This window comes from Podarcis gaigeae, assembly GCF_964106915.1.
Source record: "Podarcis gaigeae genome assembly, chromosome: 2".
Classification (NCBI taxonomy): domain Eukaryota; kingdom Metazoa; phylum Chordata; class Lepidosauria; order Squamata; family Lacertidae; genus Podarcis; species Podarcis gaigeae.
In genome coordinates, this window is record NC_139679.1 from 107356501 (window position 1) to 107381806 (window position 25306).

General features: G+C 46.0%; 1 protein-coding gene across 8 annotated transcripts in view; it reads right to left on the reverse strand.

The window, feature by feature from the left end:
- The window catches only part of SETD5 (SET domain containing 5), a 62844-nt gene that overhangs the window by 11648 nt on the left and 25890 nt on the right, over positions 1-25306 (reverse strand). For 2 of the 8 annotated variants that reach the window (XM_083722496.1, XM_083722495.1), the window contains exons 2-18: positions 24521-24695; positions 21803-21908; positions 19894-20105; positions 19030-19088; positions 18528-18715; positions 17269-17307; positions 16528-16770; positions 15961-16109; positions 15654-15771; positions 15074-15183; positions 14581-14821; positions 14311-14391; positions 11871-12134; positions 10883-11203; positions 8736-8978; positions 5956-6085; positions 2221-2474 (exon numbers count right to left, since the gene is read on the reverse strand). In XM_083722496.1, coding sequence (XP_083578622.1) covers positions 2221-2474; positions 5956-6085; positions 8736-8978; positions 10883-11203; positions 11871-12134; positions 14311-14391; positions 14581-14821; positions 15074-15183; positions 15654-15771; positions 15961-16109; positions 16528-16770; positions 17269-17307; positions 18528-18715; positions 19030-19088; positions 19894-20105; positions 21803-21908; positions 24521-24591 — 2829 coding nt within the window. In that variant the 5' untranslated portion in view covers positions 24592-24695. Of the gene's footprint in view, positions 1-2220; positions 2475-5955; positions 6086-8735; positions 8979-10882; positions 11204-11870; positions 12135-14310; positions 14392-14580; positions 14822-15073; positions 15184-15653; positions 15772-15960; positions 16110-16527; positions 16771-17268; positions 17308-18527; positions 18716-19029; positions 19089-19893; positions 20106-21802; positions 21909-24135; positions 24181-24520; positions 24696-25306 lie in introns of those variants that run through there. The other 6 variants (XM_083722499.1, XM_083722502.1, XM_083722501.1 and 3 more) reach the window with 5 other exon arrangements.

Consider the following 25306-nt stretch of genomic DNA (forward strand, 5'->3'; position numbering starts at 1 on the left):
TCCCTTCAGATGTCCTTTAAAAGTAAGTTAGTTGCTTATTTCCTCGACATCTGCTGGGAGGGCGTTCCATAGGGCAGGTGCCACTACCGAGAAGGCCCTCTGCCTGGTTCCCTGTAACCTCACTTCTCGCAGTGAGGGAACCTCCAGAAGGCCCTCGGCGCTTTGGGCTATTTTTTATTGTGTTTGTTTTTGTGTGGTTTGAGGTTTTTTTGTAACTTTTTATAGCTTCACCATTGATTTTCTAGGAGGTAGGCTCAACTTGATGGCTGCTCAAACTGCTTTGAACTATTTCTATCTGCTGTTTAACAATGCACTATTATTTAACTTGCTTCTTCCTTTTTTAAAAAGATGGATTGGGCAGAAATGCAGCAGGAAATAATTTAAAGGAAACATAAATAACGTGTCATGAATGAGTGGAATGGTGTGAAAAGGGGAAGCCTCAACACAGGGGAACTGGGGAGAATGGGTGGTAGAAACTTTAACACATTGCAAGGCTCCTTCCCTACAACACACAGAACGAGAGGAGCAGGTGGGCAGAAAACTCAGCCATACAGCGGCAGAAGCCGCTCACTTTCTTACACGGGGCAGAAGAAACCTTTGAAGTCTGACTGAAGTTTGCTATGACCAACACTCCTTATGTGCCGCTTCAAATCAGGAGTGCAAATGGGGACCAATGTCCAGTCTCAAGATACAAAGTCCTAGTGACATCTCATGCCACTGTCTCACTAAGACTGGTGCAGCTAAGGCCACTCAAGTTTCTGTGGCTTCTGGCAACACCACGATTCTGCATTTCCCCCCAGCCCAATGAGTCCTGTCTCTGTTTCCGTGCAGAACTGGAAGTGGCCTAACCGTGCAAGAGCCCACGAGACCTGAATCCAAAGGCACTGGGAAAGTGACTGGGGATCTTGCCATTTGGACAGTAAGCAAAATTAATGATCAGGCACCGTACAATGACCAACCCACTTGCGCTCAAGCAGCAGGGCCATAATCGTGGTGGTGGAAATGCTACAATTATATGGAAGTATAGAAAAGCCACAGGACACCAGCCATAGAATTCAGCTTAAGAATCTTTTCTTCTTCTTCTTTTTTCTTTTTTTCAAAGGAGCAACTATGGTTGCGAAGCTACCCTTGAGAATATGTGGGCAATGCCTGATGGAATCTTAGGAGTCAGGGCTGCTGGTGAGCAGGATTTAAAGCGGCTTAAGTCAGCGGAATAAATCCTCCTTGTAAACCACTTAGAGGTTATGTTACAATCAAGCGGTACATACATTTCGTTAAATAAAAAATAAACAGAAGTAGGATTCTGCAAAGAACGAGAAATCATGCAAAGGCTTCCGATTTGCACCATTTTAGAAGCTGCAGAATCTGGATTCCAACAGTCTGGGTTGTCTCGGTGCAATAGCGTTTTCTTACGTGTACAGAAATGCACAGCCCAGACTCAAAGCCCATACAATTATGCAGAAAGCTGAGAACAGCAGAAGATCGAGAGTCCAGAATCCCTAATTGTGGTCATCTCAACTTTCATAAGAACAGACATTTCCAGGGAGATTTGCTAAGGGGCAGCAGCAGACCTAAAGAGTTTAGTGGCCCAATATTGAAAAATGGGAATGGGAAGCTCCAACTCCACCCCAAGCACAAATATGGGACACAATAAAAAGTAAGAAAACGGGATGCTTCAGAATGAAAGCACTGGCATGTGCTTGTCATGAGGGAAACTGCAAAACTGAGGCTACCTGCATGACTCACACCTGCATTGCACTACAAAGATTTACAGAAGTTTTGAAAGGGGGAGGCAAATGGCTGTAAGAAGAACAGGAAACACATCATGCAGATGGGAAATTCTGGGGATGCAAAACAGCTAATGTTCTCCAAAGCTTAGAGCTTGCTAAGAGGTGAATGCAGGAGAGCAGCAGCCCAGAAGCTGACAGCATCCCTGGATGCTACTGGGGTGGGGAAGCTGAGATTAAGTGAATCAGAGGGCAGGGAGTAGTGTTTCTGGTAACCTGTAACCCTTTGCACACTCTAGTATCCATCTACTGTGCGTAACAATAAAGGAGAATAGGGACTTTATAATCTGCAGGTGCCAGATTCTCGGAATACACAGGATTCTTTTAAAAACCTATCTGCTCATTTCTTAGGTCTACCTGTGTCTTTCCAAGGAGTTTTGATGCATACATCCTAGGTCTGCAGGGAAAGCTGCCATCCTGCCCCCCAACTTACCTCAAACTGTAGTGGAGTATTACAACGACTAGCAGCCAAGGAGGGAATTGGTGAGAAGATCACACCGCAGCTACTTCGACATTCCTCCTCTCCTGGCATAGATGAGGAGGACGTGGTGAGGTGTGGGCTCAGCGCATCTGGAACGGAGGGGTCAGGAAGTGGGGGGGTGACTGGAGAAAGCGGTCTCAACAACTTGGTAACACTTTGCTCCATTAGATAGCGAGACTTCCACTTCTTCAGGGGGCTCAGGAAATCTGAAAGGCAACACAGAATCCAGGTAGTGACCCTACCATTACAAAGCCCCAATCTACGCTCATCATCTACTCCCCCTACACGAATCTTTAAATTTTTGACTGGTTCTTGCTATACTGACAACTCTTCAGCTCTTTCTCTATAAAAAAGAACCCTTCTTTTCTCCAAAGAGGAGCACTACCAGAACAGGGGAAGGTAAGAAAGGGAGGCAATTTCAGGGCTCAAAGGAACTCGCTGAGATAAAAAAAGGGTCCAAATCAAAAGCATCCGACAAGCTAATAAAAACACCTGTTAAGGTCTAGGTTGTCCAAAATCTAAGCCTCTCTAACATCACCTCCATATAGCTCCACCAACACAGCAGTATGCACCTTGCCAAAAGACAGGGTCGTGGCCCAGAAAGTGATAACCCCAGCCTCTCCCTCTGCCACTCGGCCGCATCACTTGTGAAGCTTGCTTTCATTTACCTGCAGTCTTCCTGAGCTAGGAATGGTGCATCTTCCTAGCGCTCATTAGGCTGATGGGTAATCTGGCAAGGATTCAAAACAAGTCGGAACAAGAACTAGTCCTTGCAGGAAACATCCAGTAATGCCCACAAGTCCCCCTATTAAGTTTCCTGTTGACAACATCCAGGCCTCCCTCTCTGCACTCTTTACTGTCCCCAATGTTTTCAAATCAATCCTCAAAGTACAGTAAAAGGGTTATTCTGCTCTATTATCTCTATCCTCAGACACCAAGCAATCTTCATCGATGAGTCCTTGTTAATTTTATTTTGTCAAATTCCACTACCCTTGCAGCAGCAAGTCTCCTGCTAGGGTAGAGACCAGCTACTGATGGCAAGACCAAAAGAGAACTTTGAAGCCCCCACTTTCCTTCAACTGGAGTGTTTTGCATCTGCACACACAAGCTAATCTCTCTTTCTCAATAGACCAAGGCTTCTTTCGCCCACTCATACAGTTGGATAACTTAAAACACATTTCCCAGCTGCAAAGTAGCTGCTCAACAGTAAGCCATCCCTCACACTATCAGTAGAACGTCTAAAGCAGGGTGGGCAGCCTTTTTTTTTTTTTTTTTTTTTGCTGGGGGTCACATGCCCCGGAGGGTAATCTGCTGGAGTCACATACAGTGGTACCTCGGGTTACAGACGCTTCAGGTTACAAATTCTTCAGGTTACAGACTCCCCTAACCCAGAAACAGTACCTTGGGTTAAGAACTTTGCTTCAGGATGAGAACAGAAATCGTGCTCCAGCAGCATGGCGGCAGTGGGAGGCCCCATTAGCTAAAGTGGTACCTCAGTTTAAGAACAGTTTCAGGTTAAGAATGGACCTCCAGAACTAATTAAGTTCTTAACCCGAGGTACCACTGTATTGGTGGTGGGTGGAGCCTGAGCCAAAAGTGAGAGTGGGGTCAGAGGTCAAGGTGTCCACTCTGCTCCTCTTTCCTTCCTTGCCACACAAAAGGAATCAGGCCACATGGAATCTGGCTCAGAGCTGCAGGCTGCCCACCTGCATCCCAAAGGGAACCTCTATTAGCCCATATTCCATCGACAGACATCAATCCTGTTGGCCAAAAAACCACAGTTGCATTCTAACCAGTGACAGTCAACTATTCCAAGGGAAGTAGGGTTGCTACAGTGTTTCCATCCATCTACTGATAAGATTATGCTCTACCTTTCAACACACAATGCAAACCTTTGCCTAACAGCAGCCCCAGGATAGTTGTAAGTGGATAGTGGGAGATCATTTGCCAAGTTTTTGCTGGTAGATTGGATCCCCAACCCCACAACTATTGATTTCACTAGCTGCTGCAAGCACTCTTGCGTTGTTCCCCCAAGATGCTGACTTGCATATGTGAGCTGTCCCTTGCATAAGAATCTTGTACACGGCCCTCCCCCCAATTTCCCTTCCTTGTCAAGCCACGACAGCACCTCTCTTCTCTCCCGCCACCCTATTAACATAGTTAATAGGCCTGCATAGTTGCATAGGCCTGCCCTTCCCAGCACTTCTTTACGTCCTGTGACAGAACTTAATCTGACTTGCAAGAAACCCTCAAAAGCCAAATGATTTCGTGGTCCTAAGAAATGCCACAACTTTTAATTCAAAGAATCCAACCCATAGAAGCCTCTTAGAAAGATCACCAGAGAGCCTTTTCTGCTCCCCCACCCACCTCTCGCTTAAAATTGCAATTTGCCCATAACTAGTGCTTTTTCTGCTTTCGATGCCTCTAACCTTTGTGTAACACACAGTTATCTGTACACTGCCTAGGGCCTCGTCTCGCGTCCTTGGAAAACTGATCCCTGACTTGGATAGATCGCCACCCTCTTCCTCTGCAAAGACAGATGCAAAGTTACTGTTTTTAAAACTTGTCTTTTTGCTTTCCTCACAGATATATGCTCCGATGCTGGAGAGTGGCTGTTCTGCAACCAGGTGCCTACTCTTTAACCAGTTATTTTCCCAGTAAGTGGGGGAAGGCGGCGGCACTGGGTTTGGTGCAGTGCACTTCCTCCCTCGGAATAATGTCTCTGTTTCTAGATGAAACCCAAAGAGGAATGGGTTCTCTTGATCTTGGAAAAGGAGGATCCCCTTCTTACTCTCCTCCCTGCCCCCCTCCGCAAGGGAAATGTCAGAATGAGTAGTCACCTGGCAAAAGAAAGACCATTCATGCAGCTTGTACGCTTTTTCTGCTTGTTCCCCCTTGGATTCCCCTCAAGAGCCTGCTAACAGGTGGGTTGATATCTGCAGAATGGCAAGAGACCCATGCCATAGTCACAGAATTGTAGAACTGGAAGGGACCCCAAGGTTCATAGTCCAACCCCCTGCAATGCAGAAATATGGAAGTGGCCCATAAGGGGTTCGAACCCACAACCTTGGGGTTAGCCCCACGTTGTAACCACCGTAGCGACCTGAGGAGCTGTGAAGGACATCGATGTTATACAATGAGGAGAGTGGAACTTCTGAGCTCTAGTCCATCACAAATCCTGGGCCAAAGACTGTAGCTCCTGAGTTGTTGGGAAATAACAAGAAGGAATGAAGAAGAAGAAGAAGAAGAAGAAGAAGAAGAAGAAGAAGGAGGAGGAGGAGGAGGAGGAGGAGGAGGAGGAGGAGGAGGAGGAGGAAGAGGAGGAGGAGCCTGTATCAACAGGTAGCAACACACTACGCAACTCTATGTGCACTGTACCTATTATTGCTCCCTAGCTCACTGAGTGACCTTGGACCAGTCACAGCTTCTCAGCCTAACCTACCTCATGAGGTTGTTCTGAAGACTAAATGAGGAGGAGAATAACTATGCACTCCACCTCGAGTTCCTTGGAGAACGAGGTGAGATACAAATGCAGTAAACAAACGAATAAATAAACTGGTTAGTACACGGAGGCTGGAGTTATGTAGAGTTATTGACTGCAATTATGCTTGCTTGCTTTCTAACTGGCCCTTCAACTGAAACAACATCCACAGTGCACCCCTGAAACATGGAGGCCTCTCAACCAACCTGCGTTTTCCTTGCAGATGCCAGAAGTGCTACTGCTCTCGTTGCTTTGGTATAGACACTGAGTTCTGTTCTCCTGGGAAGCAGCTGAGGTCTGAGTCATCCCTTCTTCCAGAGCCTGCTTCATCCAACGCTGCAAAAACAAACCTTGCTCAATAATGCACAGGCTCCCACTTAAAGTGTCCGTCCCCCCGACTTGCAACAGACCACTTTCAGCAATTTCCATTTGTTATAGGTTAGCGCCCCAGGGGATGGGGAGGAACTGTTTTCACCTCAATCGCTTTATGGGTGGGGCCGTTTACACCCTTGTACCCCAACTCAAAGTTGTTGTTTTTACTGAAAATAAGTGATGCCTCTATGCATTTTCCACGAGGTCACTCAATATGCATGTTTTAGGCTGAGCTCATATTTTTAACTGGCAAATGATGATGCAGTAGGAGAAGGAAATGGCATAAGGCGGGGGTGGGGGTGGGGCAGCAGAGGCTTGTGTCTAGGGAAACTTAGCTAGGCGCCTTCAAGGAGAGGGAGCCAGTGCAGGCCTAAAGTTTCATCCCCTTGAACTCTGAGCCATTCACCTATTATAGCCCATTTTCAAATGCATCTCCATAGCCATGAGAACTAGAACAATATATTTATATGAAAAGATTTGAACGCCAGCATCCGGCTTTTTTGCTTTGCTTTTTTTTTTACTAGGGAGGTACCACTATTTTAGCATATGGAAACATAAAAACAACAGCTTGCCATTCCTACCTAGTCCAAGACTCTCATATGTTGAACATGCACACGGTAAAACCAGATCTGGAAATTACCAATTCTAATTAAGCACACAGGATTATGTTATTAATGCTCCAAACTTAACTTAGGAAAGCAAAATTGATTTTTTTGCTTTTGCCCAAAAGCACACTGGGGTTAGCTGGCCAGGACATTCACATAGAGAAATGAACCAGATTCAGGACCCAATTAGCAGAAGGTGTAATCTTAATATGTCTTATACCGCTGTGTCAGAGCAATATATGACAGAGATATGCTTACCATTCTAAAAGGAAATGTCAGGAGCCCATTTCTGGCCTGGTTGCAGCATAGAATATACATTCAACCAAAGCAGGTGAAGAAATAGAGATGACCAGTAGTATGGCCATCCTATGCTGCTCTAGACTCACCACACAAATGTGCACATAGACCATCCCACAATTTTGTTGGAAAACAAAGTTTCAAAGCCCTTGTGGATGTTCAAGATAGTTGTGAAAATGCACTAGCCCACTCAAGACTGAAAAGTCAAATTCCAGTAGACAGAAGCCACTTCCTCATAGCCCTGTTGCTGGCTATCCCTTTTCTTCCACCTTGCCCTTGACAGGCAACTTGCCAAAATACAAGCAAGATACCCAAATATTAGCTTTATTAAAAAGCTGTCATGTATTATGAGAACTACTTTCATTACTTAAGCAGCCTAAACCAGAATAGACTCCCAAGCTGCTTATCTGCCTGAGGGGTTATGTTGACACAATTTTGTGGGTGGCGGGATTGTTTTGTTGTTTTATACCAGGTAGCTCGTGAGGCCCAGGAAACTGCATACAGGGCATTCCTGTGTCCATGGGCCATTCCTTTGCAGCTTAGAGCCCTCTGGAAACCCGGCTATTAATCCTGCCTTTGTAAGGCATGAAAAACAAGCTGCTTTAGGCAGACTCTGAGTAGGTATTGCCTCTCAAGGCAAAAAATACATTTAAAGAAAGCATTAGACACACAACGTAACTAGTAGTCTAGAAAAATCAAGCAAAAGATTAAAATGAAAACTTGACTTTGCTAAGGTCTATGGAAAATCTAGAGCTGGCATCACAATGTGTGCATCATGGTGAATGTCTCACACCCAGTCCTGGGCTATGCAAAGCCCTTCTTGAAACAGATACTCTTGACTTTCCTAGACTCCCTAGTCTAGCTACAGCTTGGGGTGCAGAGAGAAAACAGGTGTGAAATGCACTTTCCTTTCTGCTCACCTAAACAAGAATCATCACAGGTTATCTCTATTCAAGAGATCTCAATCAGCAATATCTTGGCAACCACAAAATTTGAGATGTGTACAGTGCACCTAATTTAGAATCTTAGTCCCAATAGGCAAGGTGCATCAATTACTACCTAGATGTTTCAGCGATTGCAGTTTTTTAAACCCATACAATAAAGCGTTTTAAGAAATCCTGCAAGAGCCTGTATTTAAATACAGTGGCATCTTGGGTTACAGACGCTTCAGGTTACAGACTCCGCTAACCCAGAAATAGAACCTCGGGATAAGAACTTTGCTTCAGGATGAGAACAGAAATCGTGTGGCGGGAGGCCCCATTAGTGGTACCTCAGGTTAAGAAACAGTTTCAGGTTAAGAACGGACCTCCAGAACGAATTAAGTTCTTAACCTGAGGTACCACTGTAGAGGAGTTCAAGCACACCACAGTCTTGTCTTTCTAACAATACATGCAGTGCATAGTCTATTCACATCTAGGAATAGCTAGTGAGCCTATGGAAGAAGACCGTGCCTTTTCTGTAAAAGTGTCATGGAGCAGTGTTGCAAGCAGGGAGAAACTGTTCCCTACATCCACTGAAAATACGAGAACCAACTAAAACAATTTTAGTGGTATGTTTCTTTTCCAGGAAGAGTTTCAGTAAACCAAACCTGGGCAAGCATATTTTGGGGTGCTTTGAAGAAAGTCATGCACATTCATTAGACTCTCAAATTCCACCCCGCCCCCAAGAAATATTGGGCCAAGCGCACAGACCACAACCAAAAGCAGACATACCTTTTTGCATGAGCTGTAGTTCCCATCCAGCTGAACCGGCCGCCTTCGCCTTTCTGGGGTGAAGGGAGAACCAAAACGGATGTAGTGTTTGGGCGTGGTGCAAATGAGTGGGGAGTGGACAAGGCCTGGCAACATATTGAGGGTGGTAGCCAGCACGGTTGGGTCAGTGGTGATACGTAAAGGGCACTCAATGGGGCACTCCTGTTTCTCTGCCTTGTCATTCAGCCATTCTGTAACTAGATACTGAAAGCAGAAATAACAGAAAAACAGTGGTATCTCGGGTTACATACGCTTCAGGTTACATACACTTCAGGTTACAGACTCTCCTAACCCAGAAATAGTACCTCGGGTTAAGAACTTAGCCTCAGAATGAGAACAGAAATCGCACGACGGTGGCGTGGCGGCAGCAGGAGGCCCCATTAGCTAAAGTGGTGCTTCAGGTTAAGAACAGTTTCAGGTTAAGAACAGACCTCCAGAACAAATTAAGTTCTTAACCCGAGGTACCACTGTATGTCTTACTATGCAAGGAACTTGTAAAGATAAGACAAAATAAAGTGTCAATAGGGAGAGGTGGGAATGGGTTGGCCCAGAACTGTCTTTTCTGCCTGGGCCCTGGTTGTCCATGGTTTCAAGCAGGGAACTTCCCCAGCCCTGCTACCAAACATCTCTTAAGTAGCAGAGATGAAACCTGAGGCAGAGTGTATGCCCTACCATTGGGTTATGGCCCAACAACCCCCCCCCCATGAAAACCCTCAAATGCACTCTTAAATCTGGTGCGTACGATATATACAAGTGGCCTGGCAATGACATCTTTGGAAAGGTCTCTTTGGTGTAATTAATAAGGTCTTACAAAGAGAACTGCTGTTCTCATCAATCACCTCCTCCTGGAAGAAATCCCTGTGATCTGGAAGGTGCCAAAACCTGCCCCATTGTTGGGTTGCAAGAGTGCCACTTGTATTATTTTAAAGGTCTAGAAATCATGTTCTGAACCTCTTATTAAAAACTGAGTTGAAGAAGTGTCCATTAAAAAACAGATCTTGGCTTAAGATGGGTTACACCACAGAAAATTAAGTTCAGCTTGATTGCTTTTCCTCAAATGGTTCTAAGTGAATGTTAAGCTTCTACTGCAGCTGTTTTCAATTTTTATTTTATTTATTTTCTTGGCAGACCACTTGTAAATTGCCGGAGGTCTTAGCAGTTCACTTAATAAACCTTTTTGTTGGTTCTGGCACCATTATCAAAATCAGTGCACTATTACGAAAATCACAGGCCCTAGGAAATGACTTGTTTGTCTGTTCGATAAATCTGCCCCTTGGTCAAAATGGCCTCCCATCTCCATTACTCAGATTAAAAAAAAATAAGACAAGTGCAGGTCCAAGCACAGATATTCTCAAATGTTCTGCAACCTTTCCACAGTCAACCTGCCTGGAGCTCACAGTTTGAGAATTTCTGTCTCACTGGAATCTTATAAAAAGCAGTTTTCCTCCATTTATTTTCCTCCAGTTCTTTACAATTTTCATTAGGCTAAAATTATTTTGACCCTTTTGAAAATGGATAGTAATTCACTGGAGAATGTTGATAGGGTTGGGAAACCAGTGGAGGAGGGTTTGGAAAATCAGGATTGTCAAATCTTGTCTTCTTGACTCAGATAGCACCACTGAAGTCTCTGGACAGCTCCGGTTGTAATTTATAAACCTGCCACACACAGTGTTTGTTACCCAAACATAAGCATATTGCAGGTCCTAAGATACATCCTGCAGTATGCTTAGGTTTGTCTAAGCCACAGAGCCTAGGGCTTGCCGATCAGAAGGTCGGCGGTTCGAATCCCCGTGACGGGGTGAGCTCCTGTTGTTCGGTCCCAGCTCCTGCCCACCTAGCAGTTCGAAAGCACATCAAGTGCAAGTAGATAAAGAGGTACCGCTCCGGCGGGAAGGTAAACGGCGTTTCCGTGCGCTGCTCTGGTTCGCCAGAAGCGGCTTAGTCATGCTGGTCACATGACCCGGAAGCTGTCTGCGGACAAACGTCGGCTCCCTCGGCCTATAGAGCGAGATGAGCGCCGCAACCCCAGAGTCGTCCGCAACTGGACCTATTGGTTGGGGGTACCTTTACCTTTAAGATACATCCTGCCCATCCCTCAGTTGATTTACCTTTTTCGTTTTGGGATACTTGAGTGCAGCCCGGCTGGCCTGTGTTCCTGCAACTGCAGCCACAGCTGGGTCAGAACCCATCAACTGCTTCCCTTCTCCTGGACCCTCCACGCTGCTGACTTCCGGCGCCATTACTGTGCTCACGACGTTTCCCTCCTCTGGAGCTGCTTGAGAGAGCTCAGCCTGTTGAGAGCTGGCTTGCTTTTGCCTTCTCAGTCGCTGTGCAGAACTACTCCGATAACGGGAAAACCGGCTTTTCGGTCGCGGCCTAGCTGGTTTTGACGGTGCTGTTTTAGAGACTGGTTTCTCTGCTGCCGTTTCCTGCAGAGCAAAGCCCAGTGTAAGCTATGCAATTATTGAGAACCTGCGCCTCTACACATCTGCTCTCAAACAGGAGCAGCCTGGTGAAATATATTTGTAAAGGTTTAATTCCTGGAGTGTAAAGGGAGAGTCAAGGGAGAATCTGGGACACTAGTATTCTTTAGGGGGGTGGGAGAGTTTTACTTGCATCTAGAATACTGTTTTCACCCCTTGAAGCATTTGCCAAACAGGTGCCAGCTGGCATATTTTGAGTCCAATAAGAAGTGCCCAAGGGTGCCACTACAACATGGTCTGTGAAAGTAACTGTGCTGATTTGTGGACAGCAATTCCATGCCAAAATATGGCCCCCGCCTTCCCTTGTGCTCTCAGCACGCCCAATGAAACGTGACTTCTTTCAAATCCAGCACATGTCTGGTAACACTGAAAATGCTACCAGTCAGGGGCTCACAACCAATTGTCATGTTGGATCAAGCCAATGGTCTAATTATATAATATATAATTACATTCCAGTGGACGTTTTAATACAACAGGAAGGTTGAATTACACTTCCAGCATCTGGCAGCTGGAAGGATATCCTTTCTGAACATGGGAGTTGCACACAGCAATTCCACTGTAATTCCCAAAGTTACTTGGGCCAAACCCTTGGCAGTTCTACCCTTCTTCTTACCCCGGCCTGTGAAGACCTCCGTGTGTTCACTCCAACGCTGCTGGCACTGGAAGGGGCACTTGGCACAGAAACACTTGAAGCCAAACTGCTCTCCTCAGTTTCATTTGGCTCAGCTTTTACTTCCTCCGGTTCTGGAGTCTCTGCCGTGACCACCACTTCTGCGTCTGTGCTGCTCCGATCCGATGGGAGATCTCGCCGCCTCTTTCTTTTTTCCAGGTTCTCAAACACGTGCATGATGGCTTCTACCTTCCGATCTTCTCGGGTCTAGCCCAACCGAAGCACAAATCAAAGTCAGCAGAACAGGTACAAATGGGTAAAAAAAAACAAAACAAAACGGCAGACCAGACAACAAGGGAAGAAGGGGAAACACAACAGGATCAACAGTGGCAAACTACTAGACATCCCAATAATGTCCTGCTCTCCATTCCTCGTGGATCAACTTGCCTGAGTACTGACCACACAGAACATGGGATGCTAGTTCTGTCAACTCAGAAAAGCAATTGCAATTCAGAACAGCATGGTCATGTGAAAATATTAGGTGCCTAGGATTAAAATGCGTGTTACCCCTGTCTCCCCCCCCCCCCCATTTATACTTAAAGTCATTAAACTGCTTGCTAGGTCATCTCTCACTTGCTTCTTCCTAAATCCCCCACCCCCCCAACTTTAGGTCTTCCTCAACTGTACCTTCCTCTCAGGATATTCTGTGCTTTGGATTATACCTTTTGAATGAAAGTTTGGTTGTTGCTGTTTTTTAATCGATAATGAATATTCCACTTCTCTGTATAACCATTTAAAGGACACTGTTTTGTTTTTAAAGGCCGTGACAAGAAAGCACCTTGTTTCCAAGGCTACAGAAGCCCAGCCGATGAAAGTGTGTGCTGCTCATATCAGTTTTAGCAGGAAATAAGAAAGAAGCAATAGTAGCAGCCATTAGAAGAACATAAAAAGATGGCTGTTCAGACAATATACGCTCCAGGGGATTCAAAACAGCAATACAAGCAACAAGCTAGTGTTGCTGCTAGGGAAAATGCCAGCTCTTCATCACCTCCCACCCTATTCAATCCTATCCCTCATATACATACACTGGTAAGGCTAACTGGACCAAGTTATATTTTTTTGTTTGGCACTGATAGGCAGTGCTAAGATTCAAGAGGGGGGACTATTGTCATTTACCTTCCATTTCCTATGTCTGTAGGCTTCCTTTGAAGCTTCCTCATGTTGACTAACCTCTCTTCTTTTCTTGCCTGTCTATTCTTAGGTTCAAGGATGAAAAGGAACTGCTGTTATCTGAGCTGCTGCCATTTTACTTCACTTTCAACAGCCATGGGGTAGTGCTTGAAACTATCAGGGCACCAGCCGCATTTCACAATAGGCCACCAGCCTTTTGTGAGGAAGTGGAGACACCTGGTCGCCAGGTTTGCTGAATAACATATCCATCTGGCTGGCTGGCACTGCTGCCATGCTGGGCCAGTCAGCTGGCTGGTGGGGCAGCACGGCAGCAAAATAAATGCCTCTTTTGGTGCTGCGCTGCCCCGCAGAGCAGCTGATTCGCAGAGCAGCACAGCACCAAAAGAGGCACATCTTTTGGTGTTATGCTGCTGCATAGATCAGCTGATCTGCAGGGCGCTGAGGCATTCCATACTGGCAACTGAAGCCTAGGTTATAAGGTGCCATTTGGCTCCTAGCTTTTATATCTGTTTCTAACACTGCCATGGGGAGGCCTAGGTGGTTGTTAAGATTTCTTAACAGGTTCCTGAATCAAGCCTGCTGAGCCCCTAATTCTGACTCCCTTCCACAAGTAATCTTCCTTTTGCATCTTTGTTTTGCAGGGCATCCTGCTGTTTCTCAGAAGCTTAACAAAGCTTTCCTTAGTAAGAAGATAGACCTGTAGTGGGCAAGCGTCATGGAAGACAGCACGGCCACTACTCCTGTTCTTCCCTACAAATGCAAAGCCACAGGCATAGACTTAGTTCAAACAGGGCACTGGTGAGGCCCAACAGATCTGGCCAGTTTCCAGCTTGAACAGAACATGGACACTATGTCCCAGAATCCTTTGCAGCATGCAGAGTTCTGCTGCAGACCATAGCTGTCAACGTTCCCCTTTTTTTAAGGGAAATTCCCTTATTCCAAATAGGATTCCTTGCAAGAAAAGGGAAAAGTTGACAGCTATGCTGCAGACAAGCCAACATGGAAAAGATTCCCTGAATGCAGACACTTTGAAAACCACTATTTTAAACCAGAATCCATAGCCAACATGGCACCTGGGCTAGTGAAAACAGCAGCAACCCTGAAGAACAGGAGCAGAATAACAATGCTGACATGAGCAAGGCAGATCAGACTAGCTAACTAGACAACACTGTGTGAGAAGGCAGCATCAAAACTCACTACCTATGGGAGGGGCTGTACCCATTACAAAAAAGAGAAAGGAAAAGATACTTGCCCGTCTGTTCTGAGTGAGACCTCCCTGCTCATCCGCAGTGGCTTCTTTCTCCTCTTCTTGCTTCTCTTCTTTGTCTGCAACCTGAAATGTGAGAGAATGGACCTCAGCAGCAGTCACAGCTGCAAAAAGATATGGGACAATTACCGTGAACGTCCAGCATTTCACTGGGGCTGGGGCTGCTCTATGCCCAGGGAAGTCACTCCCTCTGGGAACAAGTTCCTCCAAAGTTAGTGACCAACACTCAATGCTATAGGATGGTGGAGACTTTACCTCATTATCACTGGCTGCAGCAAGTCCCTCAGGGACTTCCTCTGGCTGTGGGTTGCTGTTCTCATCTGATGCAGCTTCCCGCTGCTCCAGCTCCTTCCGACGAGCTTTCCGACGCCTGGTCTCTGCTCCAATCAGAGTGTCTAGAACAGGTGGAGGCAGCTGTTCTACAGTGTTTGGGCTCCGTTTCTGCACAGGGCAACTCCGGTTTCCCTTGTGACAGGCACAATCCACTTTATAGTTGCTGCCCCATCACAAAAGACACAGAATGTATTAGTATCACTTCACAATGTCTTGAGAAACAATATGTAAGTATACCTTTGAGCTAAATGTCTAGGAAAGAGATGGGGGAACTGCTCCCATTATGACCTTTACCACCCGAGAGGCTGAGAATGTAATTTGACAACAAAAGCCAAAAAGCAGGGGCACAAATGAAAAGGTCAGTACTGAGGGAAGAAGGGCAAGTCTCCAATAAGCAAGTAACAAGAACGCTCACCAGTTATTGTACTCATAGTCAAAGGCAATGGTGACCTCTGCATCCTTGGCAATGGACGTAACAGCATATATGCACAAGTGAATCATCCCACCTGCTATCACATGGCGAACCTTCAACACACAAACAGAAACGTTACAATCCCAAAAATCAGGCATGTGCCACATTGCAAAAGCTGAGTTTCAACGAAGTAGCAGCAAAGCCAGTCTCTTTAAGCAACTGTTAGTTTAGAACAACCAAGTTGTGAAACGTGATGTATACATTTGAGACTGGAAGCATTTGCTTTGCTAGGTAGGGAATTCTGAATTCTGTCAACGCCTGGGATACTTGATGGAGAATGCAGGACAGATGGACCATAATTCCACCTGCTGAAGACCACAATGTCCAAGTGTTTGTCCTTTTGGGGCTCCTGGTAAAATATTCTGCAGGATCAATATTGTATAAAGGGACTTCATCTGAGGATCCAGCTCTTTTGGTCTGGTGGGGTGATCTTTGTTTGAAGTCGTGGCCAACCACAAACTCAACCAATACGAGCCAAATTTTCACACCTATCAAAATGCCAAACACCACAGCAACCACTTACCTCTGCATTTGGTGTACAGGAGCGCCTGATGAATCTAGCGTCATTACCAAAAGTCCGAGCATCCACACACATCTCAACACTGTTAAACTTGGAGTAGAACAGCACAAAGGGATACGGCCTAAAAAAGAAAGAACAGCACTTGTAAGCTTAATGGCAAACACAGCCAAGCCTACAAGGCATCTGTGGAGCACTGGACGTACCACCGCATAACGCATATTCATTTCTAAAACCAATCGATTGTGGGGAACCTCCCACCCGCACCAGCCCCCCAAACGGTTCCACTTTTCAGACCGCTCAGCATTCTTACTTTTTGAAGAAGTGCCCATTGACCTCGAACTGTTGCCGCAGCATCACTTTCCCACGATACTCAATTATAAGAGTGTCCACAGCCAGATCTCTGGCCGCCCTCAGGATCTTCCGGTGCTTCTGAACCCGCGTCACTCTCCCTAGCTGCAGCTGCCAAGTTAAGAGAGAGAATTTAGGACCCACACCGCAGAGGGAAGGTCCATGTGTATGGCTGCATTTGTTAAAAGCAGCTGAGCAACCAGGGTCTGAGATCACTGGCCATATTTAATTGTCTACCAGAATGCATGAACTGAAGTAGCAGACATGCTTAAGGTAGCATTGCTGGCCAGACCAGGAATATTTTATACCTGAAAAAAATCTTATCTAATGAGCCAGGAAAGGAGGACGGGGAGAGAAGGACTGTCGTTTCATACCTCCCCGAGCTTCACCTTATCTGCTCTCCCCTATGTATAAGCTTGCTTGCATCTAGAGGCAAAAGAGCATCTTTCAAACCTGGGCCTTATCAATGACCCACCACCCTGGCATGCAGCCAACTGGCCTACCGCCACTTTGGGGTCTACTTGTTTACCTGCATCTGAGAGCCAATGACAGTGTTGTTACAGAACAGCTCTGTCTTATTGATTGTGTCCAGCACAGCCGCCTTGCCCACAAACTCTTTGTTGGCATTTAGATGGTGCTCCAGGAGGTTCTGTACATCCGCGCTGTATTGGTTAGTGAAGGCTTCTTCATACTGATCGGTCCAGAGCCTTATGCGGTTTTCCCACCCCTCTGCCGTATTCTCATCCAGGGCATGGGCTTCTGAAGGAGAGTTCTGCACCAAAAGGGAGTCAGTTCAATGTCTATACGGCATAAGGGCTCTGTGAAAAGCACTGGGGCTGCTTGTGGTTACAGAGCAGCCTATAACTAGGAAAATAACCACCTAACTCTGTGTGGTCCTTGTTCTCAGCCAGCTTTTTTGTGGCATTTTCAAAGTTCTCCCCATCCTGGTCTCTACTCAAGTAGCCTCAGGTAACCAGCACAACAGTACTTGAGCCCATTCCAACCACATCGCTTAGAAAACTAATGATCCCTTCAACGTCTCTGCTCTTCAACATCCCTGCCTTGCACACCAAAGTCCTTTAAATGTGCACCTCTCTCAACAATAATGCCACAAGCATCTTGGACCGGGTCAAAGGATAACCATGAAGTTTCATACATGCTGATGACCAATAAGCTGGGCTCAGTAGTCCTTGAGAACAAAACCAGGAGTCATTAATTGCGTTACAGGCATGAAACTATATTCTGGGATCAGGTATGTGGCTTAACTCACCTTCATCCGCAAAGACTTCCGTGAACCTTCTCTAAAAGCCTGTTGAAAGAGTAAGACAAATGACCATCAGTATTTTTGCCCCATAAATCTGTGCTCATTCATGCTAAATAGGAGGCACAGCTGCAAAACTGCAACAAGGTTTAGAAGAAAAACTGATCCTAGTGTACTTTCAATGGTAGACTCCCCCACCTCCCTAAAGGGTTGGCTGCCTTTTCTAGGTGACAAGCACGGATTGTTGCAGCTTTGGCCAAATAGCACTTCCACAAAGCAAAGAACAGGCTCTGAAAGAAAAGCAAAGGAACCACAGCAGAATATACACAGTTATGCCACCCTAAAATCTTTCTGTGGGTATCAAACAGCAAAACGTAATTCCCAAATAAAAACTCTTCCAAGTATCCAAAGTCCCTTCTAAGTAAGAAGAGAGCTGCTGCTTAAGAATTACTTTAATATGCATTATTTTTGTTAGCTTATACAGAAGAGAATCATGTAAAATGTGTAGAATATTAACCAAAAAGTAACTTTTATAAACAAATTTGCTTTGTAGGAACAATTCTTCTGTATATGCACAATATTTATCAGCCAAATTTTGCTGCATCCAAACCCCCAGTTTTCCACCCATGGGTCTCTATATCTGAAGTCTGAACATTGTGTGGTAAAGGAACCGAAGATCATATATGCATTGGGGGGGGGGGGTCAATTTGAAATGGAAAAAAATAAATGCAAGGTATTTTTTGATGTTGTATGATTAAAATACTATTGTTGTTCTTATTTAATGGCAGGTGCTTAGCATTCATTTTTTTACTTGATGCTGATTTGTCTAGAATGCTGGAAGTCAAAGTCAGTTTAGTTCTTACTAATTCAATAATACTAGGTTTGTATCTCTGTAAGTAAGATGCATGTAGAGTCTTTTGGGGTTGGTGGTGTGGTTTTGTTGTTGTTGTTCAAACGAATGCTTAAGCAGTCAGGAAAGCCCTCCCTTCCCCCACAGTTGCAGCCCTGCCTGAGCTGTGGGCAAGGTGGCACAATTCCACTTCAGGCATCGGTGGAACACATTGTCACTGTTCTTGTTCGTTTTGTCCACGGCATCTGTCCCCACCCCCCACCCCACTCCACAAAAAAACCCAGAAGGAGATCATCATCATGATATGGAAGGCTGCATACCAATAAGGAGGAGATTAGAGGGAAACGGCCAGACATCCTCCCCAACTATTACTTAGTTAACTGGCTGGAGTCGCCAACAACCATATCTATTGACATACCTTGATTTTTTTGGCTTTTGGTGCCGTACGAGTTCTCTCTGTATTTCTTTTCCTCTTTTTGGGTTTGGTTCTGCAGACCCGATTGACGGTCAGAGTGATGCTCGTAGGGGTGTGTTGTGTAGCAGTGTACAACACTGTGGAGGGAGAGAGCTCCTCGTCCCAGCTCTCAGTTGCACTGCTGTCCCCGCCTGCCGTGAAAAATGTCTTGTTGGCAACTTCCCCTTTGTTCTGAAAAAACTTGTACCTGTCCCGTCCCACCCCGGTGAGTTAACATTGCACTCTTCTCCCCAAAAGGCTGCAAGGAACCATCATCTTCCACTCACAGTGGCAACTTGCTTTGCGCTTGCCCCTTTCAGCTCTTCCAATGTACCTACCCTATACTCTTGAGATCTCAGGTAAACTGGGAAAGATGACAAAGAGAGGCAATGAGACACAGAGCACTCTCGCTGCATCAGGGCACCCGCTCATCCAAATCCCGCAAGCCTGGGGGGCACTAACTCACCTGACACGTTGTCTTGCTTCCTCCGACGAAGTCTGATCACTTTCCCTCGGCTAAGCCCCCTGCAAAAGGACAACAGAAACCCAAAGTTGGCATTATTAAGGGTTATATTGCTTAAAATAAATAAACTTCGAGTCTTCAGCGGAACACCAGATTCACCTGACATCTAAGTGTTATATAAAGTTAAAATGAATTTAATGGCCACATCTCGGCTTCACACATTCACATCCAAGGCCATCGCTTCAGCAAATAATGGGCTGTGCGCCCAGTGCATGTTCTCAAGAGCCCCATCTTTCAAGTTTCAGAAAGACCACATTCTTAGCCCTCATAAGTGTGGAAATAAGGCTACAGTGTGTGAAAGAAGAGCCACTGAAATGCTCTGGACCAGTGATGGCCTGGAAGGACAGGAAAGGGGAAAAGACATCAGATCTCATGTTCCTTATGACCCCCAAGCCCCCTTCTGCCGCTTGCCAATCTCTGAAGAAGTTCCATCTCTCCTTCGCTATTACTCTTTCACCACTGCATTAGAAGTACCTAACTTCATGGAGAGTTTCAGACACACTCCACTGAGCACAAGGTATGATTATTTAACCATCTGCATTTGGTCAGCTCAAACAAATCACTTTTAGACAATCTGACACTGGTACTATTTATCTGATCTGATGAACTTGCAGGATTTGGCTCCTGCATCGTGAAAATGTGCGTGTTGTGGTTTTGTGTAGGTCAGCTCCTTTGCTGCAGCGAAGGCTGGACCAATTGAAGGTAAAGAAAATGGTCCACTGAGCAACCAGGAAGCCTCTTTAAACATTCTCCCCACCCCACCCCTCGTTTTCCCATGTATGAGGCTGCCTACAGTCAAGAACTTACCTGCACTTCTCACATTTGATGAGGAAACCATCTTGGGAGAGACTACAGTGACACCAGCTAGGAATAGACTCTGCTTCTGAAGAACTCTCTGTGTCCCCAGAATTCTCCTCATCGTGAGAGTGTAGGCCATTCAGTTCTGCACGAGGGATGATGGTCTGGACAGGGGGAGAAGCAGGAGGGGTCGGAGGAGGAGGGGCTCCGTAATTATGATCCTGAAAACAAACATTTGCATCAGTTCTATTTTGAATGCGGGGGAGGAGAGCAAGAGGCACAACTTTACACAACATGTGAGCCCTAACACACTACCAAAACCTACCCACCACCACATGCACAGATTTGAGGAGCGACAGGAACTCTGGCTAACAGAGCAAGGACCTACAACTTTGGACTCTCTCTAGAACTGGGCGGAGCAATTGTTTTCTCAGTCCAACCACAGATAAAGAAAGCCCTGATATCCAGGCGTCTTAGCAAAATTTACTAACACTGATTTGAACTACCTATGCTTGTGCTAATGGAAACAAAACCACACTACCCACACACAAGAAAGAAGTACCAGCAGTCTCAGAGGAAATCAGGGACCTGCAACAAGTACCAAAAAAATCTGCAGGGAAAACGCCTCAAACAGCTCTGTGCTATCTCTTCAAGGCACAAAATGTGGAGACTAAGGGGAGAAAATGGCAACCGGGTGGGATGCAGGGGGAAAATGGAGTGTCTGGAACCAGAAGACAGAGAAACATGTATGCATATGTATAAGGTAGAAATAAGCATCTCAATGTCTGGATACGTCATTTTCTGGTTCAAACTGAGAAGTTATTTTAAACTGTCCCCAAGTTTGGAATGAGAGCTGCTCACAGATATTGATAGAGAAATTCAATAATTTAATGCGTTTGGGGTTCAGCATAAGTATACCCACTCTACCTCCTCAAACCCCCCAAATGGAAAAAATGCCCCCAAACCATCCAGTGAGGACTGAGCATTCTCAATGGGCATGAAATACGGGCTGGCTGACAGGTGTAGACAGGGTGGCAGTGATGGAGAATGAAAAACGATGGAATGGGATAGCTGAAAACCTGAGTCAGCACGCTCCACACCATAACATTTCCTTGCAGGTCCCTCTTGCTTTTCTTAAGGCAGAGACCTGCATGTGCATGCAAGCATTCTGCACTGTTAAGCACAGAAAAACTGCAAGCTGTCTTTCAAACTGGCTTGATTCTGAAACCTATGCTTTCAATTTTCAAAATACTGGGGCTTATCAATATACTTTTGGGGGAGGGGCAAGGGGAACTTCGTTAGAAATATATACCTGCAATGGGTAGGTCTACCCTAGGTAGTAGTTTCTATGAGCAGTCAGCGCTAAAGACCAAAAAGGGGGGAAAAGATGCCCCCCTCACCTTCTAGTCCAAGCTTGCATTTAACAGGCAAAGGAGGCCAGGTATTCAATGCAGGTGAACAAACAGGCCCATCACTCTGTCCTCCTCCTCCTCCACCAGCCAGTTTGCCTTCTGTGCTGGTCACAGTGGAAAGGCGGCCCTTCCTCTGTGACTGGCACACGGCGGAAGAGCGGTAGACCACTCCTCCTCTTGCCAGCTCCCTCGGCAGAAGGCTTTCTTTTAACACTGTCTTGCTAAGAGGCGGGTAGCCTATGTTCTCATGCCGGCTGATTTTCTGGAAATGCAGTAACTTTGTGGGCTTCTTTACTAGGCTGTTCTAGTCCCATACTTCCCTTTCACAGTAAGTTGTCTGCAAGCACTAAACAAACACAAACGCGGGGCTAGAAATTCAGTACCCATGTGTCACTTGGCAATGCTGCCGTCCTCAAAGAAGATATACAGCTCAATCATGCACAAGCCAGGGAGAGGGGATGGGTAAAATAGATGAGACGGCTGCAGATAAGAGAGACGGTACTCACTGCATAAGGCAGCCCTCGGTAGCTGTGCCTCTGGGAGGCCCCGTAGCCATGACTTGCATACACATTTTTCTCACCAACAGCTGGGCTAGCTTCCACAGACTCTGGGCTGCAGAAAGGGCCAAGAGCAGAACCAATCAGTAGAGGAAGTGGTTCTTTGAAGAAAAAAATTAGCCAGGTCTTAGCAGTTTCTCTCATGCCACACTGATATCCGGCCGAGAATGGACATACCTTTTCTGAGGGGCAAGTGAGGTATGGAATCCATGAAGGCCGGATTCTGCATAAAGCAGGGGCTAGGGAAGGGCGAGTGACTGGCAGCTGCCTCAAAATGAGGCATCCCGGATAAGCAATATGAGCAACCCTGCTTCAGCAAGAGGCAACAGGAAGGAAAAAGCTGCTGACAATGCTGCTCGCTGGATTATTCTGCTAGCTGTTCATTTCAGTTTAAACCCTTCGTGGATTTGCTCCTCCTCCTGATCCCCACTCAACTCTATGCAATTTGAGATCACAGCCTCAAACTTTAAATGGCAATACCTTTCAGGCCACAACGTCTACATACTGCTGCTTCAAATGCAATGAGTTACTCAATACAGATAGGACCCGAGACACAATTTTCTAGTGATGGAAGCTCTTGAGAGTACTCGACAAAAATAGGCCAAGAGCTACAGGAATATCTATGACCTGGATCGGAAGGAACTCCGGACAAACTAAAATATTCAGGATACCCTGCTTTCTTATAGGATGATGCGGTGAATTCCCAACTAATTACTGACCGAAAATTGCAATTTTCCACCACAAGGTGGCAGGAAAAAATCAACTCAGAATATGGTACTGTACAAAATGGGCAATTAGTGAAAGGCTGTGGGAGTCCTTGTTATAGAAAAGGAAACAGGAAAAGCGTAGGTGATGAAGCCAAAGCCTTGATGCCAGAAGGAGAAATTGCTCTCTTTGGAAGGAGGGGGGAGGACTAAGAGGAGGAGGAGCTGCCGCTGCAAGCACGCATTAGGAATATGGTTCAGGAAATGTCCTTTCTGCAACTGCAGTCAACTTTCAAAAGCTACAGCCAGGAAGAGGACGGGTGGCCACACGGTACTTGCTTATTTGAACTCCTGTCTCTCCAAGATGACCGCAAACTCCTCATTCCTAACTACTGCTTTGTTGTGCTAAATTAAATTACAGATATCTTCAAAACAGTGGGACTGGTAAAACCAGCAACTCCTCTACCTATAGAAGCTTAATCTTGAATCAATGTGTTCCTTTCTTGATACCCTACTAATAAAAGTAGCCTTTCCATGCCCATTTCTACTTTTGCATCCCAAGTCCCTGGAGCTTGCTCTTGAAAATTAATACAACTCAAGCAGAGACCCTTCTTCAAATTGTGGCTACTCCTTGGCCATGAAGGCTTGGTGGCACATGATAGCAGAGCAAACGTTGACTGGCAGACCCTTTACCTACATGCATCTGAAGTCTAGTGCTATGAAACAATCTTAACATAGCTGCTTCTACCTCCACGCTCCCAAGGAGGGCAAGGACAGGACGGGTAACAGCTACAGCCTTTTCAGGGCTCTATATATAAGAAGACAGATCGCAAGGCCACTGCATCCTGACAGTATCATGGAATGTGATCCTAAACATTCCCAGTAAAACAAAACACAAAAAACTGTCATCAAAACAAGAAGACCTGACAGAAATAGCTATGAAGTGAGACGTATATTCAGAACAAACCTAACATTAGACAGGAAACAAAGTAAAGGACATTTATTTTGTAGTGAGCTTATTTGCTGAGAATACTCCAGATGCAGTATGATTGAAGCTGAGCTGGACAGGTGCTCAACAAAGCCTGATCAGGTCCGTGGTATGAAACAAAACCAGACACGATATACTACACCGTGTACCCAGATACACAAAAAGATGCAGGAAAAAGGAGTGTTTCATGAATGCTAGCGCCTCACAAAAGCCCACCAAACAGAGGCCAGATACACAGAGCTTTCAGTGTCTCCTGAGTACAGTCTGTCAAGCAGGTGGTTCAAACAGTGTGTCTGGCCCTTCACAGTGCTCCATTCTTGGAAGAAATTGCTGAAGACAAGTGCAGGAGCACAGAACAGCATCAGCAAGGCATGGCCCTCTTTCCGTGCCTGACTAAGCTCAACGATCAATTCAACTCCAGGCATCTTCCTTCCTGTAGTGTAGACGCTTCATTTGGGTTTTGGCGCAGGAAGTTTCCCACAAGCTACCTTACAAGCCTCCCTCGGGAAAAGAGCCACACTAAAGGGGTGAAAATCTACTTAACAGTTTGAGATAGGCAAGAGGCCCGATGCCTGAAAGATCCTCCTTACCCACATCACACAGCCATCTGTATCAGCAGCACCATGCAACTTAGGCTACAGGAGAGGAAAAGAAGAGTACCGTCAGGGCTCATGTCTTGCAAGATACCTATCAACCAAGGTATGATACAACAGGTGTGAATTAAAGATCACTGGGAAAGCAGTATTCTAGACAGTGCCTCTTCTTGGACGCAATTTGAGGGAAAGGGGGAAGTGCTTCTGTTTGGTGTTCCGTCGCGATCAAATGTGTGCACCAGATACCACCTCAGATTTCTGGTTTATCTGTTGCAAAGCTAGCTTACTCCCTGCTATCCCGGGCTCAGCAGGACAGCTCAGGTCTGAACACCGAGGCCTGAGTCCATGCCCTTCACACGCTAGCAGGCAAGGCAGAACTTACTCAGATCCAGCAGCCATATCTGAATAAGATGTATCTGGTGTGGTGACTCCCAGAGGGATTGCAATGCTCATGACGTTTGTCAGGGATCACGGAGTCCAAAGGGTAGCGACTGGCGGCTCCAAGGGCGGGGAGCAGCCGCAGAGCCTCGGCCAACACGTCACGGACATGGGGAAACCTGCCAAGGGGAAAAGAAACAATGCACTGCATTTTTGTGTATCATTGCCACAGACATATGGTTCACCCTGCCTGCAAAACCATCCTAAAGTTGAGGACAGTGCCGGCTGAAGGAAGGAATGAGTAACTTCAGAGGATGCGTGTTGTCTCTTGCCTCCGCATTACTTTTACATAATCTCCTCTCAAATATGGCCACCTGGTTCACATGCAGATATTTCCTCGTGCCATAAAAGAGAATGCCAAGCACAGGCAAGAGGCCCGCAGGCCTGTCTTGCAAAAGACGGTCACATGGGTAAAACTGCCAGGAGGGGAGGCAGAGCACAACGTGTGTGTGTGTGTTGAGATAGAATCCCAGAGCAGTCAATGAGAAAAGAAAGCAGCACGGAAGGCATTTATTCATTTCTGAAATGATTTATTTCAGAATGATCCTCCTCATGAGAACCCTAGTGCCAAAATCCAGTTCCTGAGCTTCACAGATGTGCATGAGATGCAAAGTCATCTCCCAAATCCCTCACGCTCACTTGGGACAAGGTTTAACACAAGAGGAACAGGGGGGGAAAGGGGCATATCTGAAATGGTGGTGAAAGGGGGAACAGTCGAAGGCAGATGGCT